The sequence below is a fragment of the Ursus maritimus genome, unplaced genomic scaffold (assembly GCF_017311325.1).
Source record: "Ursus maritimus isolate PB19 unplaced genomic scaffold, ASM1731132v1 scaffold_27, whole genome shotgun sequence".
In the NCBI taxonomy this organism is placed as follows: domain Eukaryota; kingdom Metazoa; phylum Chordata; class Mammalia; order Carnivora; family Ursidae; genus Ursus; species Ursus maritimus.
The window spans coordinates 34,673,997-34,692,276 of NW_024425230.1; the positions used below are offsets into that span (position 1 = coordinate 34,673,997).

At 54.3% G+C, this 18,280-nt stretch overlaps 1 protein-coding gene and 1 long non-coding RNA gene across 3 annotated transcripts in view; one reads left to right on the forward strand and one right to left on the reverse strand.

Annotated features, from left to right (window-relative positions):
* The window catches only part of ANP32A (acidic nuclear phosphoprotein 32 family member A), a 36,358-nt gene extending 23,086 nt beyond the window's left edge, over nucleotides 1–13,272 (forward strand). The window contains exons 2-7 of the mRNA XM_008708541.2: nucleotides 6,439–6,588; nucleotides 6,782–6,904; nucleotides 8,890–9,088; nucleotides 10,518–10,615; nucleotides 12,681–12,744; nucleotides 13,012–13,272. Of these exons, the coding sequence (XP_008706763.1) occupies nucleotides 6,439–6,588; nucleotides 6,782–6,904; nucleotides 8,890–9,088; nucleotides 10,518–10,615; nucleotides 12,681–12,744; nucleotides 13,012–13,073 (696 nt within the window). The 3' untranslated portion in view covers nucleotides 13,074–13,272. The remainder of the gene's footprint in view (nucleotides 1–6,438; nucleotides 6,589–6,781; nucleotides 6,905–8,889; nucleotides 9,089–10,517; nucleotides 10,616–12,680; nucleotides 12,745–13,011) is intronic.
* Nucleotides 514–6,497, reverse strand: LOC103679043. Of its 2 annotated transcripts, none has more exons than XR_005838140.1 (3): nucleotides 6,410–6,497; nucleotides 5,798–5,903; nucleotides 514–1,053 (listed from the first exon to the last, which is right to left on the reverse strand). It is a non-coding gene; the product is annotated as an uncharacterized LOC103679043 (long non-coding RNA). The 2 variants fall into 2 exon arrangements; XR_572819.1 differs by lacking the exon at nucleotides 514–1,053 and adding an exon at nucleotides 3,833–3,933.
* Nucleotides 13,273–18,280: the final 5,008 nt, after the last annotated feature.

Consider the following 18,280-nt stretch of genomic DNA (forward strand, 5'->3'; position numbering starts at 1 on the left):
TGGGTCACATTTAAAAAAAAATACATTTTTTTTAATGTAATAGAAAAGAGTGATTGTAATTGGGTATGTTTTGTTTCGGTGGGTGTGCCTGTGTACACAACATGTGCCCACTGAGCCACGGCATAAATATATTCTTTACTGTGGACTGTGGTCAGAAAGCCACTGACCTACATGTTCCCGAAGGCCTGTCTAGCTTTCGAAATGTCCGACTTTTCTCCCAGAGCCTGACTTTCCCCCTCATGGAACCTGCCTGGTTTTTGCACGTTTTGCCCCACAGACTGTTAAGCAGAAGTAGAGATTTTAGGGTCAAAACAACAAAATCACAAGCATCCGTCACTCCTGTTGAACGCCTTTGGGAAGACGCTCATTTTCCCTCAGCCTTGGTGACTCAAACAGTTTGGCCTTCTAGCTAGAAATGGGATCTGCAACAGGGGATGGCCCATTTAAAAGCTGACCTATTTAAAACCCACGAGCACCAAAAAAACACGGGGTCAATTTGATTTGAGTCTCCTCTTCTGTACAAGACTGGAACCTGAAAACTAAATTGGTCAGGGACTGACGGGGTTGAAACCAACACTCCAAATATTTATTGAGTTCTCATCCAGTGAATGAAAAGAAAATCAAGGCTTGAGGTTAGTGGGGGACAAAGAAACAAACCAAGGTGTAGATAGAGTCAAGAGGGCTATGTTTTGGGCGTAACATCTCAGCTCTCCAAAATGCTAAGAGGCATCATGCGTCCCATGAGAGACAGCTCTGGGGGCGCAGGTGTGCCGGCCCCCCTTTGTTCCCGTTCGTATGCCGTGGCTGCGGACACGGTGGTGAAGGTAGCTGGGGATCGGGGAGAAGGCAAGTGGCTTTTGCCAGGCTGGGGATGCTCTGAGTGCATGAGTTCACTTAACCCAGCCCTAGATGATGGGCACTGTTGTCATTGGAGGAAACGGAAGCTCAGGAGAGGTGAGATGAGCTAGCGAGTGGAGAATGTGGACTTGAGCCAAGGCTGTCTGACTCCGGAGCCTGCCTTCTGTCCCCCTCTCCACGTTGCCTCCGGAAGTGCTGGAAAAAGAAAAAGCTGTTCTCAATCGAGCTTCCTTCTCTCTGGTTCTGGCCTTCCGAGGGCTCTGTTTTAGGCCCAAGCTGTCCCTTGAAATCAGGGCCCTCGATCATGGGCATGTGACCCGTGCGGTCACACAGGGCCCTGGGCTTCGAAGGGCCCTCCCTTGGGTTTAATGCGCTGCTGTCTCTGTTTGCGGAATTCTTAACAAGTTTTGAGCAGTGGGTCTCCCATTTTCATTTTCAGCTAAGCCTTGCCAATTACATAGCCAGTCCTGGCTTTGATGTAGCGCATCCCCTTTCTCGGTGTTTCTGGGTCCCTCCTGTCTTCCTTGAGCGTGCCTGTCCTCTCTGGGGTGGAGGCATTTGAAGAATGCACTCTGTCCCCCCCTCTGGCCTGCTACCTGGCACACTGCTCCAGTAGCTGTTTACCAGCCGGCGGCCTCCTCCCAGCCGCCACCACACCTCTTGCTGGCAAGGACCCCAACCGTGGCTCACCGCAGCCTCCGAGTCCCCAGCACGTTACCCTATAACAATGTCATAGGTACACCCTTTACGGAGGGAGGGGCTGCTGCTAGGCGAGAGGTCCGTGTACAGAGTACTGGGTCAGGTCAGGAGGAGTGTGTGCAGTCGGCCTGCTTCCTGGGGGACACATTGTTTATAAGAGGTCAGGTTCATTCTCGTCTGTATGGGACCAGTTACACCGTACGTTTCACGGTGGTTGGACTCCCTCTGTATGCCCGGCACCTAGTGCTGGGCCTGGCACGATAACCAGGACATTTGTTAAGCAGTTGCTCTGGTGTCCGCGCCCCGCTAGGCTGATTATGGGGAAGGACAGTCCCTGACCTCTAGGAGGATCGGATGCTTAATACACGATTAAATGATTCATGTGGCAGCTGCCCTCGGTGCCCTGGGATGCTTGGAGCTGAGTGGGGGAAGGCTTCCTGGGGAGGGGTGCCTGAACACCATTTGTGGTGCAGGGGTGAGACGTGGGGAGCCCTGCGACTGGGAAAAGTGGGGAGAGGTGGGAGCCTCCTTAGGTCAGTTTAGGGACTTGGAATGCCCTGCCTTCCCCCACCCCAACTCCCCAGGCGGCAGGAAGCCAGGAGGACCGTTTTCTAGGCTGGAGTTTGCACTTTATAGGTTAAACGGATACATTCTCCCGTTTCCACAGAGGCAGAGCCTCAGACCTCGGGGACAGAGTCAGGGTCACCAGCCAGCCGGCTCCTTGAATAGTCCAGTAGTCCGGTTGTCCCTGCTCTCACAGAGATCCCATTTGGAGGCAGGAACAGACTTGGAGTGACTTAGATGACCGTGACTAGGACTGCAGTGTAGAGAATAGAGAGGAAATGATCAAATTTGAGAGAGCTGCGAAGACCAGATTTCACGGTTTTGAAACAAGCAACGGGTAGTTCCTTAGAGTAATCGTGTGTGTGTTTATCACGACGTTTCAGCTCCCGTTGGTGAGAAATGATTGCTGTGTCCTTGCTTTGGGGACACGTTTTTCAGGAAATGCCGGAGCCGGACAGTCTGATTGCTTGGGAAGCTTCCGTGCCTCCCCACTGACCTCTCGTGGGGGCCGAGGGTGAACATGCAGACTCCTCCTGGGGCTGACACCTGAGGAGTGAAGCAGAGTCTCGCGCAGTTCTGTCCATGGGTGTTTGCAAAGCTTCTGACACCAACAGAGTAAGCCAGTTGTCGGGCCGGGGAGAGAGTAACCACACGCAGATATTTTTAAAGGGCCAGTGGAGTTGGGAGAGAATCTCAGCCCAAAGTACAAATTTTCAGTTTAATTTTAACTTTGCACTTAGCTCACACCCAGGATTTGGCAGGGGGACGTGGACCTTAATTTTTTTTTTCTTTTTTAAGCAGAACACACCCAGGATGTAAAAGGGATACACGCTCTTCGCCTGGAAGGGCTTGGAGTGGCGGCCACCACACAGACGGGAGGCAGTGGGTTGGGATTGGAGCAGGAGGCCCAAGTGGATTTGAGGGGTGTTGGGGCTGGTTGGAGGTTTGGAAACATGTGAGCCTGTCTCGGAACTCTAGGAAACGGCGGCCCTCCACCAAGTCCGGGGGACCCAGGGGGACACAAGAGGGTGCATGGGAAGACTCCAGGCCGCCTGTTGGGCTGGTGTTCGTGTTTTTTCCTGTTTGGTCCATTTCAGACACTTCACAGGCAGCTCACCTGCCATCTCCAAAGTGACAGTCACTCCCCAAAGCAGCAATGGGTTTCCCCCTCGCGGTTTGGGCTTTTTGGTGATATCAGCAGCCTCCAGGTCTAAGCCTTGCCCCTCTCTCACCTCTTTGATCTTGCCCCAAACACTGCTGCAACCCCCTGCCAGGAAGGAAATGCGAAAACCGGTGGGGGTCCCAGAGGCCCCACAGACCTGACCTGTAAGGGCCACCTGCTGGCACTCCAGACAGCACGGGCTTCCCCCAGCGGCAGGCGGGGCCTCTTCCTACTCGGGCAGGAGCAGGGTCCCCGGTCCCCAGCCCTTCTCCACATCCTTGCTCCCTCATCGCAGCCTCATCTGAGTGAGGGCTGGCTTGGGCTTTGTTTTGGTTACCGAGGAAGTGTAACTAGGGCGGGGACCGCTGGGAGTGGCCCCCATCCTGCTGGTGGAACTGTTAGAAGAAGAGGGGCGTCAGGGGAGCTCAGAGGGTTGAGTTGGGTCTGGGAGAGCTTGAGCCTCACATCTGGGAACGTCGGAGAAACCGTCGGGAGCCAACACAGAGCAGCTTGGTGCAGTCCATTCCTGGGACTTGAGGGTCAGTGGTTCTGAGGTGGCTGGGAAATGGGAGCCTCCCCCCAGGGAGCAGTGCTGAGGATTAGGCGAGCTGGTGCAGGCGAAGCACGTCGGCGAGGGTACCTGGTGAGGGCTCAGGGAGGATCCGACTGTTACTATTAATAAACACGTCGGTGGTAGCGGCTTAGGTATTGTCCCCGAGGGGACTGGTCCCCCGTTGGCGGTGGCGCTGGGAGTTGGGACTGGGTCCCTGGGTCTGTCTGTAGAATTCCCAGGCGGCATCGTGCCTCTCTGGAAGAGGCCAGCTTCCGGGAAGAATTCCCCCGACTCCCAGCACCACCTCCCCCATCTCTTAGACCTTCTTTTCCTTGGCTTACGGCCGTAAGAAGAGAAGCCCTTGACCCGTCTGGAAAAACCGCATGTCTGAAATCTTTGAGGCTGGGCTGGAATCCCTTCTCATAATTTGTCTTTCTCCAGTGGAGCGTCAAGAATCCCCAGCACCCTCTGAAGACTGGGCCCCGTGGCTCCAGTGTTCAGTGCAGGCAGAGGAGGTGGTCTTCCCTCCCCCCAGCACAGTGGATCTCCCTCCATTTGCCCTGCTCCCCTAAGGCCTGCAGGGCTTCCTGGATCTACACTGATTTCCTGCCCTGGGGTAGAAGGCCTCATAGGATTTATTCCCAGGCACTCTTGCCAGTGACCTTGAGAAGGTGGCCTGACCTGGACATCTGGCCTCTCCTGGGGACTGAAGGAGTGGAGGATTTAACTTCTCCCATCCCAGATCCCAAGGAAAGGCGGGCCTCGGCCGGCCAGTCCTAGGCCCAGAATGGGTCCGCTCTGGGAAGGAGCTCCTGCGCCTGGCTTGGCCCCTTCTGGCACACTGCTGTTGTCCTGGGCTGAGCACGCCACCTCTCTCCACCAGGGAGGCAGGAAGCAGGGCAGCTGTGGGGCTCTGCAGCCCACATGTGCCAGCGTAGACGTGCCCCCAAGCTCCCCTGGTCTGCCGCTGGTGAGGGTGGGCTGAGAGGGAGCACGGCAGGCCCACTGTGGACTCTGTTCCCCCAAGCTTCCGCCTGGCCCCAAGAGGCCTGAGCAGGAGGAAGGACTAGGGACTATAGCTAGCGAGTCGTCCTGGGTCCAGCAGGGAGGTCTAAGCAAATCAGTCTGCTTGTCCAGGAGAAGAAAGGGCTCCGAGGGGCTGAAGTGACCCTTTGGACAATGTGGGACTGCTGTTGAGAAAACTAGACCATACTGTCCGATACCGTCTGACCCATCCGTGCCGAGGAACATGTGGGTGGACGTCCCGGGCTGGCAGTATACCAGCGACCTCGATGCCTGCTCCCTTGAGGCCGCAGGGAGCAGGCGGGTGGGGATGTCGTGTCAGCACTAGGTGCAGCTGGGAGGAGTCACCTTTACGCTGCCCGCCAGCCCCAGGTGGCCAGGAGCAGCCGGACTGCCGGGGCAGGAGTGGGTGACCACGGGCATCTGCCTGGAGGCAGGACACCCTGGCCTCCCTTGCTGACTCCCCAGGGTCATTCAGGCCGAGACTTGATTACTCCCTCAGCCGGTCCCCCTCCTCTCTGCACTGGAGCCTGGAATCACCTTCAGCCCTGTCTAGCTTTCCCAGTGAGAAGTGGCTTTTTATCCGTCTTTCTATATTCTTAGAAAGAAAAGATTTGGACTCAAATTTGGGTAAGAAGAGAAACGAGGAAAATCTAAGAACTCTAGTGGCACAATTGCCTCCCGGGAGTTTTACAGGAGGGACAGACAGGGTCCCAGACGTGCTTCCAGAGACCAGCTTTGGCTCTTTGACGACCTCAGCATGTCACTGTGGGGCCGTCCTCGGTTTGTGGGGTTTCATTTCTTACTTTCACGTGTGCTCTGAGGACCCTGTGAAGAGCAGGGTCCAGAGAAGCTCTGTCCAATATGGTAACTGTAAGTACTAAGTATCTTTTTACACTTAAATTAAGGAAAATGAAAACTCAGTCCCTCGTTCTTACCAGCCACATTGCAGGTGCTCAGTGGCCACACTTGGCCAGTGGCTCCTCTCGTGGCTTGAGCAGGAGGTGTCCATCGTTGCAGGAAGTTCTGTGGCACAGGGCTGGTCTAGAGAATGGAGAGTGGGGGGGCTCCCTAGTCTGCCGTCCCTACCTGCGCCAGGGCACGGCGGTGACCTGGTGACAAGCACCAGACCTGGTGGGCAGGCTCTGGCGGGCAGGCCGGTGAGAGCAAGCGTCCACATGTGTCTTGGGACCCATCCGCACGTGGAGGGCCACAGGCGCACAGAGGCGGAGGGAAGGTGGGGCCTGAGGAGGGGAAGTAAGGTAGCTGGCCCTGGGAGGTGGTCAGGCTGAGGCCTCGGGGGGCTGGGGCCGGAAGGATATGATGGCGTGCCTCGTGCTGACGGGAAGCTGGGGACTCTGGTGGCTTATTTTTTAACAGGGGTTTTGGAGGAGTGTGGCAGTGGGGTTGGGACGGGACCACCAGGGAGTGTTGAGTGTGTCACCTGCGGTCCGGCCCAGGCTCCTGTCGGGAGCGTGTTCCCGCCGCAGTGCTCCCCGTCCTCCCGAGGAGGCCCGACCCCCTCCCCAGCCTCAGCCCCCAGTCCGCACCTCCGTTGACGCTGGCCTTGCCTTCGCAGGTGAAAGAGCTCGTCCTGGACAACTGCCGGTCGATTGAAGGCAAAATCGAGGGCCTCACAGATGAGTTTGAGGAGCTGGAGTTCTTAAGTACAATCAACGTAGGCCTCACCTCAGTTGCAAACCTACCAAAGTTAAACAAACTTAAGAAGGTAAGTAGGGTGTAGGGGTCTGTGTGGGCGGGGGGAGGGGTCGCCCCTCCGTGTTCGGGGAGCGGGTCTGAGGGTGAAGCCGGGTGCCTGCGCCGACTTGCCCCTCGCCTGTCTGTCTGCCGAGGGCCGGGCGCCCTGGGCCCTCGGCCTTCGTTTTAACAGCTCTCTCTGCTCCCCCTCCCTGCCTGTGTAGCTTGAACTAAGCGATAACAGAATCTCAGGGGGCCTGGAAGTATTGGCGGAAAAGTGTCCGAACCTCACGCATCTAAATTTAAGTGGCAACAAAATTAAAGACCTCAGCACAATAGAGCCACTGGTGAGTCATTTGGGTCCTTCCCTCTGCGCGGGGCGGAAGGCGGGGGGGCTCGGCACCAGGGAATATCACTTCTACCTCTGTAGAGTGTGGGGTTTGGGGGTTTTGGTTTTTCCCTCCACTCCTCTTACTTTGTTTGACTCTCGTTATGGGCCATGAGGTAAGTTGGAGCTACTATTTCTGCTTGGTCCGGAGAGAAAACAGAAGCCTGGAGACGTTCGGTGGCGAGCAAGGGCACACAGCCCAAGTGGGCAGGCAGGGGCAAGGGAGGGGTCGGACCGTCGCACGGCTTCCGGTCGAGTGCTTTTCTTCGTACAGCTTCTGCCCAGCTCTGGAAACCCGAGTTGTCATTTCTTAGAGCGTGCTTTCCTTGTCCCTCGTTGGGGTGAGAGGAGCCATCCGGGACTTAGCTGCCCCTGGAGTTGGCCGCTTGTTTTCTCCTTGGATGGCCGGCCCGAGGCCGGTACCTCCGAATGGTGGGATGGCCCCCTGGATGGCACGGAATGGTATGGGACGGGAGCCTCGGTGCTGGCCTTCCTCTAAGGGGCACGGAGGAGAGCGACTGACCCCCTGGTCTCCAGTCGTTGGTGTGATGGTGACCAGGGCCTCATCTTCATCCAGCCGAACACACCCCACACTTCATGGATTTGCTCGCCAGGAAGGGGCAAGGCCTGGTCAGAACAGCAGTTTGGGTTTTGGGGGTTTTTTTTCTGAAGGATTGAGCTCCCTTGATTTCAGCCGTGTCATGATTCACAGCGTTCTGGAGATGCAGAATTGCTATCGCCTTCAATGAGCACATTTACTATAAACATACACCCAGCGCACACCCAGTGCACACCCAGTGCACACCCAGTGCACACCCAGCAACCCGCCCACAAGCCACGCACCTTATACTCGGGGGAGGGTCGTGAGGATATGTGCCAGCTTTGCCACATCTCCCTTGTCTAGGTTTATAGAGGTGAGGTTGGGGTATCCCTCAGTTTGGGTTGGTAGGTTCTTGTCTACAAAGCACCCCTCGCCCTGTCTGGCGCCCGAGGGGTGGCTTGACGGGCCAGGACGGCAGAAGTCAAAGCCGGCCCTTCGTCGTTAAGCTCACACTTCTCCCGTCTGGGGCGTGGAGTCAACTACGAGATATGCTTCCCATTGACCTTCTTTTCAGGTCTAACCCTGACCTCCGAGAGCAAAAGCAAAACTATTTTGACCTACCTGGAAGCCTTGCTTTCATGATTTCACAGGAAAATCTTTGAAGTTCTGTATATGTGTATTTTGGGAGACAGGGATGGAGACCAAGTGTGTGTGTATATAAATCGTTGTGATTCGGTTACCATTAAAGGTCAGACCTAGACACACGTGCGCACACGCACACGCACGCCCTGTTCTCCCTGCACACACCACATGCGTTTTCGTAGCTCCTCCTTGGTGACCAGTGTGATCTGATGCGCTGTGCTCACCTCCGCAGGGTGGGGGTTGCTGGGCTCGCCCACCCAGACCACAGCCCAGACACCCTCCCTGCCGGTGACCTGCGGAGACTGACTTGTCACTGCTGAGATCGCGAGAGCAGCGGGACTAGTAATCCCCTCTGGTTCTCAGGCTTGTGAGGAGAAACCGAGTTACTACCTGGTGTGCTGCGTAGTGGCTGTCCTCCTCACCCTCCTGACCGGTAGACTTTGTGAGTCCGGGCCGCCTTTTCCCTCTGGCTCCCCAGTCACAGGGGCCGGAGCCCCAGGGGAGCCCCAGCTTAATTTGAAGCCCGTCACCGAAGGGCCAAGGCTGTACTTGCAGGCTAAGTGCGTTGGTGTCGGATGAGGCTGTAAAGGCCCTCGGGTCCATCCTCTATTTTCCAGGTGGGGGAACCGAGGCCCACCCCCCAGGGATGGGGCTGCACAGAGCAAAGCCGTTTCCTCCACCTGTTTCCCCGGGGTGGTCGCCCCGTCCCCTCCCGTCCTCCCACAGATGGCTCACTGTTGACTTCATCTCTCTGCTTGCAGAAGAAGTTAGAAAACCTCAAGAGCTTAGACCTTTTCAATTGTGAGGTAACCAACCTGAACGACTACCGAGAAAACGTGTTCAAGCTCCTCCCGCAGCTCACGTATCTCGATGGCTACGACCGGGACGACAAGGAGGCCCCCGACTCGGACGCCGAGGGCTACGTGGAGGGCCTGGATGACGACGAGGAGGACGAGGATGGTGAGTGTGGGGGTCAGCGGCGGGCTGGACCGTCTCCTCGTTCCGCAGTAGCGCAGGGGAGGGGCTGCTTTGTTAACCACGGTCCCTGGTCTTTCTCACGGGGCTCGAACCCCAGAGAAGCATCCTGAGGCTTCCTGATGTCATGGTAACTCCTTGAAAAGCATCTAACTGAACCCTCCCATCAGGTGTTCCTCTTTTTCCAGAGGCCCCCCGGAATGAGATGCTATGTGCCTCTGTCGTAGGGCCCTGGACTCAGTTCCCCACCCCTGCCACGCGGAACAGGGCGTGTGGCCTGAGGGTCCCATTCATCTGGGTCTCCAGGAGTGGAGAGGAGGGCAGGAGCTGGAGAGGTTGTGGAGCCCCCTGGTGGCTGCAGACCACAGGACCACGGGACCTGCAGGGTGTGGGCATAGGAGCCCCCTGGACCCCCGGGGAAGAGGAAGAGGCTTGCAGGCAGCGGGCTGGGCACCCTGGTAGTGCAGTGAGGGTGAGCTGGCAAGGCCTACAGGGAGGAAGGGAGAAAAGGAGGAAGGAAGGAAGGGAGAGAGGGAGGGAGGGAGGGAGGAAGGAAGGAAGGAAGGAAGGAAGGAAGGAAGGAAGGAAGGAAAGAAAAGAAAAGAAAGAAGGGAGAAGGGAGGGGGAGGGAGGGGGGGGGGGGGGGGGGGGGGGGGGGGGGGGGGGGAGGGAGGGAGGGAGGGAGGAAGGAAGGAAGGAAGGAAGGAAGGAAGGAAGGAAGGAAGGAAGGAAAGAAAAGAAAAGAAAGAGCCACTTCCCGCTGTCCCCTTCCCGTGTGCCAGCACAGTGTGGCTTCCCTGCAGGGCTTCATGGCCACAGTAATGGTGAGAATGGAGACATGTGGCCCATTAATTCAGACACAAGATTTTTTGTTTTTCCTCGTTAGGTCGGAGTGTTTTGCAACTTACTCAACACACACGTTCGCCCTAGCTTGTTCCGTCTTGGGGTGCAACAGGAAGGGCCCAGGACCGGCGTCCTGAGCCTCGGTCTCTAGGCCCACCTCCGTGGCTAACTTGATGTGTGACCTTGAACAAGTCACTTCTCCCCCCAGGGACCCAGGTTTTCACCTTGAAAGCCAGGAGTTTGGCTAGATGCTCTTTCCAAGTGAATCACATCTCGGCTTTTGTAAGCCCTGTGATTTGTTCCTTGGATCCGGCAGCTTCTCTGCGGTCTCAGCCTTCACACGGGATCTCTGTTTTTGTAGCACTTGGGAGGAGGGCGTGTCTTTTGGATGACCTCAGGACGCATCAGGTCACATTGGAGCATCCAGGTTGTGGCCTGGGGGCGGGGGGCGGTGGAAGGGTCCTGGGCCCCATTGAAGACCCCACCGCCTGTGCCAGGTCCATGAGCCTGGGTTTGTGCCGTGAGGGAGGCCAGCTCACCTCAGTCCCTTGTCCCCGTTTCTGCGGCACAGAGGAAGAGTATGACGAGGACGCTCAGGTCGTGGAAGACGAGGAGGATGAAGAGGAGGAGGAGGAAGGAGAAGAGGAGGACGTGAGTGGAGAAGAGGAGGTAAGGGGCCGGGCTGGGCAGGGGCACCATCTCCCGGGGTCCCCCTTACTTGCCCGTGACTCAGTCCCACGAGGTACCTCGGCGACCAGCCTGTGGCAGCCCAGAAGCCCTGGGAGGGGAAGAGGGAGAGGATTCTGGAAGCAGGTGAGGAGGGGACTAGCCCTTGTTTCTATGTGAAAATTAGGTCACAGGGAATCCACATCCTTATTTTCTGCCTCTTCGCATTCATATGTTAATTCAGATATTTACTGAGCACTTAGCCTCTGCTGGGGAAAACCAAAGACTTGCTTTGAACCAATGGGTGGTAGGATAAGACACCGCTGGGTACCAAATCAGAGTGAGCAGGTCCCTAGCACACGCACGGAAGTAATGCTATCACCCTAACACCCTGGCTTGCTCCCAGTTTCTGACAAGGCCTGTGCATGTCTGGGAGAGTTAATACGGCACGGTCTGTGAGCGGTGGAGCCCAGCTCTGCCCCTGGCTGGCTGTGTGTCCCTGGATAAGTCCCTTAACCTTTCTGAGCCTATTTCTGCATCTGTAAAATAGGTCTTGTTTTACAGCTGCGTTGTTAATAGGGATCAGCTCAGTGAATTCTTAAGAGAATATAATGATTTGTAAGTAATTCGAGGACAGTGTTTGACCACTTACTGTTTCAGGCTTTTACACCTTCAGGGTTCTCGGCTCTGTGTGCTAGGGTTCGCGCTTGGATGTTTGGAGTCTTTCTGCAGGAGTCGTGTTCATGACTTGTTCGGAATTCTAAGTCAGCTCTTCCTAATTACAAAAGTTAGATCTGGAGAGGCTTAAAATGACAACAGCATAGGGTACCTGCTGGTTCCCCTCCCCGCCCCCCATTTCCTGTCTCCATTCATTACGGGTTCAGACACCTGCCTGCCACACGGACCCGCTTGCGCAGGATCTCCGCCCCCCCCCACACACACACACACCTGGGAGAGTCAGGTCAAGGCGAACAGAAAAAGTCAGTGCGATCAGCCTGGTTCCTGTCTCGTTCAGCTGCTTGGTTTCCCTTCTCTCTAGGTGTGGGCCACTAGGCTCAGCTCTGAAGAATATTGCGAGTAATTTAAAAACAAAGACTTAGAAAAACAGTCGTGTTCCCCCGCCCCTGCCAGGACAGGGCAGTAGGTCTGGTTGGCTAATGGATTTTTCATCTTGCACTTCCTGTCACAGGAGCCACAGCGTGCAGGGGTTTTTTTGTTTTGTTTTGTTTTGTTTGCCTTTTTTTTTTTTTTGTAATCTCATTGACCATCTGCAGAGTTCCAGCTTCCAGAGAAGGACAGCTTATACACAGACACGAAAAAAAAAAAACCCTCTTAGCAAACAGGCTGATTAAAGAACTATTTGGTGACATTATAAAAGGATATTTCCCTTGACAAAAAGAAGTCTATCACCAAGTTCTTTTTAAACAGTGGGTTGCCTGCTGCCTTAGGAACAGTGTTCAGCGGGCAGAGATCCGACTAGCGGGGACTTCAGAACAGCCTCAGTGGCGGCCCTGCGTTGAGAGTGAATTCACACACCTTGCTGAATCTCAGGGAGCTGGGAATGATGTCCTCAGGGGGCCTTTAGCCTCCCCTGCAAGGGATCCCAGTGTGCAAAGTGGGAGACGGGCTGGGGAGGCTGAAGTTGGACTTGCCCACAGAATCTGGATTTGCTAAAACTGGGGTCTTCCCTTGAAGCCAAAACCATTTTGAAGCCAAATGAAAGGCTGGCTGGCTTGGCACGACAGAGTCGGCTTGGGGAGTTTCTCCCTGGAGAGCACAGAGACGGGAAAGCTTGCCTGGGTTTGAACCCGCCATCCCCCCCGACACTGTTTGCGGATACTGTGTGTGATGTGGGAATTTTCTGGGGAAGGGGTTCGAGGCTTTCTCAGATTCTTAATGGGATCCTTGATGGGAAAGACCCTCTGCTTTGGATCCGTCCTGAGGTGGCAGGTTCTTGGGCTCTTAGAGGCTGGGGCGGCCCCGCTTTTTTGATCCCGCTCTCTAGGGAGGTGCCTCCCTCAGGTATCCCCGGATGGGAAGCATCGCTAACGTCCGTCTTCTCTCCTAGGAGGATGAAGAGGGTTATAACGACGGGGAAGTAGACGATGAGGAAGATGAAGAAGATGTTGGTGGTATGGCAGCATTTTTACTCTCAGCTGGTAGCGGCCTGGCCCCCTCGGTTGGCAGTAGACCGCACAGGCCCTGGGGACCCGACTGAGGGCAGAACACGCCCATCCGAGGGCCCCGGGGCCTCCCTGGCTCTGCGGATCCCCCGGCCCCGATTTGCCAGGGGTTGGCAGAGCCTCCCAGACGGGCGGTCCCCTGGGTTCCCAGCAGGGGGGTGGAGTTAGAGGCAAGACCCATGTTTTAACCGAAATGCCTTGTCCTTGCTCTTCCAGAGGAAGAAAGGGGTCAGAAGCGAAAACGAGAACCTGAAGATGAGGGAGAAGACGATGACTAAGTGGAATAACCTATTTTGAAAAATTCCTATTGTGATTTGACTGTTTTTACCCATATCCCCCCCCCGAAATCCCGCCCCCCGAAACTTATTTTTTTCTGATTGTAACGTTGCTGTGGGAACGAGAGGGGAAAAGTGTACTGGGGGCTGTGGGGGGAGGGAGGGCGGGAGGGGGTGGAATAAAATACTATTTTTACTGCCACTCTTTATTTTTTTCCCCTACTTTTTCTTTGTGTCTGGTTTGGTCCCTGTAAGTGTGATAGCTGAGTACACACCGAATGAGCGTTTGTCCCTGACGCTCACAAGAGGACGGCTTGGAGGGCTCTCACGTTTCCTGGTATTTCCGAGTCTCTGGAATGGGTTGGAAGGTCATGGCTGGCCTCCATTTGGTTTCTCAAAAGCCCTGGAGGGGCTGAGCACCAGCCCACATCTTACCTCTTGTTCTGGTTCTCGTGATTCCCGCATTTCTTAGGCCAGCTAGAGGCATCCAAGGCCCTGGTTTGTAAATAGTAACCTAAAGGCGGATTTTGGCACTGGTTGGGGGACATTCCCCGTCTCTCATTTCTTTCCTCCTTCACAGATGGTGGTGGGCTTTGCTCCCCGAAGAAGACTCTGATGTCACTGTTCAGAGCTATGAGCCAGAGAGCCAAAAACAGCAGGCTTAGGAGTCAGGAGTAAAATGGAGTTGGGAATTATAATTAAAAGAGAAGCAGCAAACCCTCCAACTTCAACCTCTTTAAAAGATTTAAAAAAAAAACAAAAAACAAAAAAAAAAACCTGTCCTATCTTGTTCTGTAAAATATTAGAACGCTTTGTTTTACAAAAATGACCAGAGAATTCCTCCACGTGTACTTCTGTGCTTAGACCGTTTTTACAGACCTGAGCGCGGGAGACGCTGCTGCATGTCGGCTGGGTTTCTTTTCGTACACCCGAGCACGGAAAAAACTAACGCAAAATTGTATTTTCTTACCTAGTGGAAATCTGAAATGACTGCAAATTCCTAGTGAACGTACAGGTTTGCTCCCCTGTCCCTCTTCTGGATTGCTTTAGAAGTGACGTGTGACTTCCTAGCCCATGTTTCATCTGTATGAAAGAACATCTGCACCAGTTTCTCTCCTCCCCCTCAGAAGAGCCAAACTTTTGAGTTTTATGTCTGTTTGTCATTGATAAATTTCAATAAATCTTTTTATACAATTTTTTTGGGGGTGGCTTCTTTGAGTCCAGCCAGGCCATCAGTCTTGTTGCTAAGATGCATTCCTGATAAGCGGCTAGCTGACGGGGTGGGGGAGGGAAGCTTAGCATTGGTTATCTGATAAAAGAGCTGCTTTTCAGGGCAGGTAACCCGAGGCTGGGTTTTGGATGCTCTGGGCCTCCAAGCAGGGCCCGCTGGTGTGCCGTCTTCATTGAAAGCTTTGTCGTCCGCGTACAAACCCAAAACGATGTAAAGACGTAAAAAGTTATTCAGTCACCAAAAATTTTGTTAGGCCAACTTGGGACCTTATTTTGAATTCTCTTTTCACGGTTTTGTTCAGATTCTGGAGAAAGAACACGTGCTCGAAGATCCCAGGAACGTGTAAAACAAATTTATTCCTTTTTTGACTTCCCACGATGATGGTAATTTCTCTTACCTCTGAAGAGTTCAAAAGCACATCCCTCCAATGGCGATGGGGCAGTCTGTTAACTGTCCTGACTTGCTGAATGCTGACCGTGTGGTTAGTTAGACACACATTCGGGTTATTTCCCACTTCTCACCATAGTGGGTGTTGTGTTGTTGGACATTTTGTGGATTTTTTTTGTACAGATGCTTCCAAGTAGGGTCGTTGAACCAAAAGTTGACATTTCTAAGGCTTACGTGGAAGGTTCTATGTTTTCCAAAAGGGTTATACCAATGTACTGTGGTAGTGAATGCAGATACACATATGTACTTTTTCAGCCCTACAGCCTTGAACCCCACGGTGAGGGCTAGTTCTGTGCAGTTCCCACAGAATGAGGTGCTTGGGGAGAGACTGACGCTCCCCATTTCCTGGGTGGTGCCCTAGTATCTGCTGTCTTTTTTTTTTTTTTGGCACAGACATCCTCTGGCTCCAGGTGTCGGATGAGCTGAAGGCATCCCAGAGCCAGGGGCTGTGCTATACTGGGGCGGTGAGGGAGAACCAGGTGGGCATGCTCTTGCCTTCCAGAGCTGGGGAAAGAACATAGCAATGGGGTGAAATCGAGAGACACTCAGACCTGGCCCTGGGTTTTCCGACCCTGACTCCCTCCATGGAGGCTTTAGGGGTTAGCTGACTCACATAAATCTGGACATGAATGCTATAAAATGTAAGGTAAAATGGATCGTGACGGACAGGTTAGTGCTGATGGGATTAATGGAAGAACAGGTTATCTGTATCGATCATACCAAGCATTCACAGCAACCCTCAAAGGGTTTACTGTGCCCATTTTACAGATGAGGGAAACTGACGTCAAGTGATGGGGAGGTAAGAAGCAATGGAGCCAGCATGAAACCCGGTCCGTGGGGACTATTTCCACTTCGCTGAACTCAGTTGTGAATGGCAAGGAAGAAGAGGAAGCCCAGCCCAAGGGGGAGAGGCAGTATAAGCCTGTCTGTCGAACTGGCTGTGTGCCTGGTACCAGGCTTGCTTTGCGGCATCTTGTTCATCTTAGTGAATCCTCACGGCCACCCTAGGGAAGCGCCATTCTCCTTGTCGACAGGTGGCTCAGACGGTCGGCCCAAGGTCACGCAGCCGGAAAAGAGCAGCAGCACCAGTGATAAGCCAGGGGAGTGTGGTTCCAGAGCCAGCCCGCTCTCCTTACACCCGAGGGCCAGCAGCTGGGACCACTCGTATGGGCCAGCTGTGTTCCAGCAGTTCCTCCCCTCGCCCATTGGGGCGCCGGGGGCAGAGCTTTCCCTGCTGAGTGCTAGAAAATACCGTAGCATGGACCCTTGAGAGGGAAGGACCCTTAGAAATCACCCAGGTCATCAACGGTCCCATTGGATTGAAGAGGAAACCAAAACCAGAGGGCGTGAGTGATGTGCCCAAGGTCACATTGCAAGGCAGTGGCAGAGCCCAGGCCGGAACGCAGGACCCCCGTTCCTGGGCGTCTGCCTCATATCCACAGCGGCACTGTGGTGGCAGGGAGGCCAGCTACTGTGGGAAGTGGGATAGCGTCCCCCAGGAAGAACACAGCCAAGCCTCCGTCCGACAGGATGTAGCGAGCGCCCCGGCACATCACGTGTTCCATGTGGTTCTGGGGGGCGTCCTATGTTTTTAAAGATCCACAGGGGGTTTGGCTTCCCCATTGTGTCTGCCACTGATCATGCCTGGAATCCGTGTGCATTTCCTGATGCAGAACCAGTCCCTGGAAAGAGGGTAATGATGATGATGATTCTAGATTACAAGCTACACTGTGTCGTATCTTCACACGCATTGCCTGCCTTAATCCTCGCGCAGATCTCACGGAACCAAAGTTCAAAGAGAAGACAACTAGCCTGGCTGGGCAGTGGCTAAGCCTCAAACTTACGTCCTGACACGAGAGACCTTGTTCTTACCCGCTAGTAAAAAGAGCCAGGCATGAGGGAAGGGGGTGAGCAATTCCGTTTTTCTCATTTGCTGACTTGCAAAGGCTGTTTTTATCCTTGTTCAGAAACTCATTGTTCATGGTTGGAAGGATTCCCACAGTGGGTCCCTAATTAGCAGCTTTGCACAATAGTGGCCCTGAGTCCCTGGACCAGCCCTTCGACGGGCCCCTGTGGCAGGCCGGGCCCCGGGGTGAGTGAGCAGGGCCAAGGAGAGGGGGGAGGTGGTGGCACGGAGGAGGGCAGGTCAGGCCGAATCAGGCAGGCCAAGAGTACACCAGCAGGGGAGGGACGAGAGAGACTCCGACCTGATGGGACGTGCGTAGCCTGCTGACTGACGGTGACAGGAAACTGATGCAGGGGACAGCTATGGAGCTGGGTGTGGCAACAACACTCTGGGGTCCCCCAGAGGGACTCGCGTGGATCCAGGACCACTGGTTCCCATTCCTGAGGTTCAAGTGGCACTACTGTCTCTGGTTCCCAGACTGACCCAGTCCTGGCCAATCAGTGTGTTCTGAACTGAGACCATAGTGACTGGTACAAGGAAGGGCCTGGAACCCAAACTGGTTAAATGAAGCTTGGTCCCTGGAATTCGGAAAATGAGAAACTTCCTGTTGGGGTTTTGGGGCTGGAAGGTCGGAGGCCTGGAATTGTGGAGGCATACACATCCCTTGGAGAGAGCTTCTGGATCATTCCATTTCAGCCTGGAAAAGTCCTGACCACTACGATGGAGTGAAGACACCAACATACATTTAAAACTTGTCTGCTGGACGTTGTACGTCATTTTGCTCGTTTCTCATCTGGTAGAGTCGTTCTTATCCCCATTTCCAAGACCGAACACGTATAAATGCTCGATAAATATTAGCTGCTTGGTGCCAGACACAACAATAAATGCCTTCTAGAAATCAACCCAGTGTTTTCCTGAATGTCCCTGATAAGAATCCCTGGGGCTTGTCAGACAGCCCGGCCTCACCCCCTGGGAATTCTGGTTCAGTAGCTCTGGATCGAGGCCTGGGAATGTGTGTGTTAACGAGCACCCAGGGAATTCTCATCGCTGGGGACATTTGGGAAGTGCTGCGTCAAACTCAGGACCTGCAGTGGCCCGGAGACGATGGTGTGGCCATACTCAGTTACAGTTGAGAAAGTGAGGCTCGAGGCCGGATTAAGGAACCCGCCCAAGCGACCCCAGGCAAGTGACAGAACTGGGATTCGAACCTGGGTCTCCACGACGTTCACGCTTGTTACAGAAAGAGGAGGGTACGAACTACTGAGTAGCTCATAGGTTGTGAGGCGACGGGAAAGATGGGAAAGAACATTGCAAAGCAGAAGGCCAACACTGCTCCTGAGAAGAGAAGGAGAGGGGCGCCTGGCTGGTCCCGTCAGAAGAGCACATGCTTCTTGATGTCGGGGTTCTTGACGTTGGGTGTAGACAGCCCTAAGAAAATAAACAAACTTAAAAAAAAAAAAAAAGTAGAGTGAGATGCCAGTTTTATGAGAAAGAGCCCCAAGCAACCCAAATATTTTCTGTTCACAAGCAGAAAACAAAATCCTAAAAGCCGCTTGGTAATTAAGATAATCTACATGGACGGTTTTTCCTCCCCCTCAAAAAACTTACATACAATAAAAGTCACTC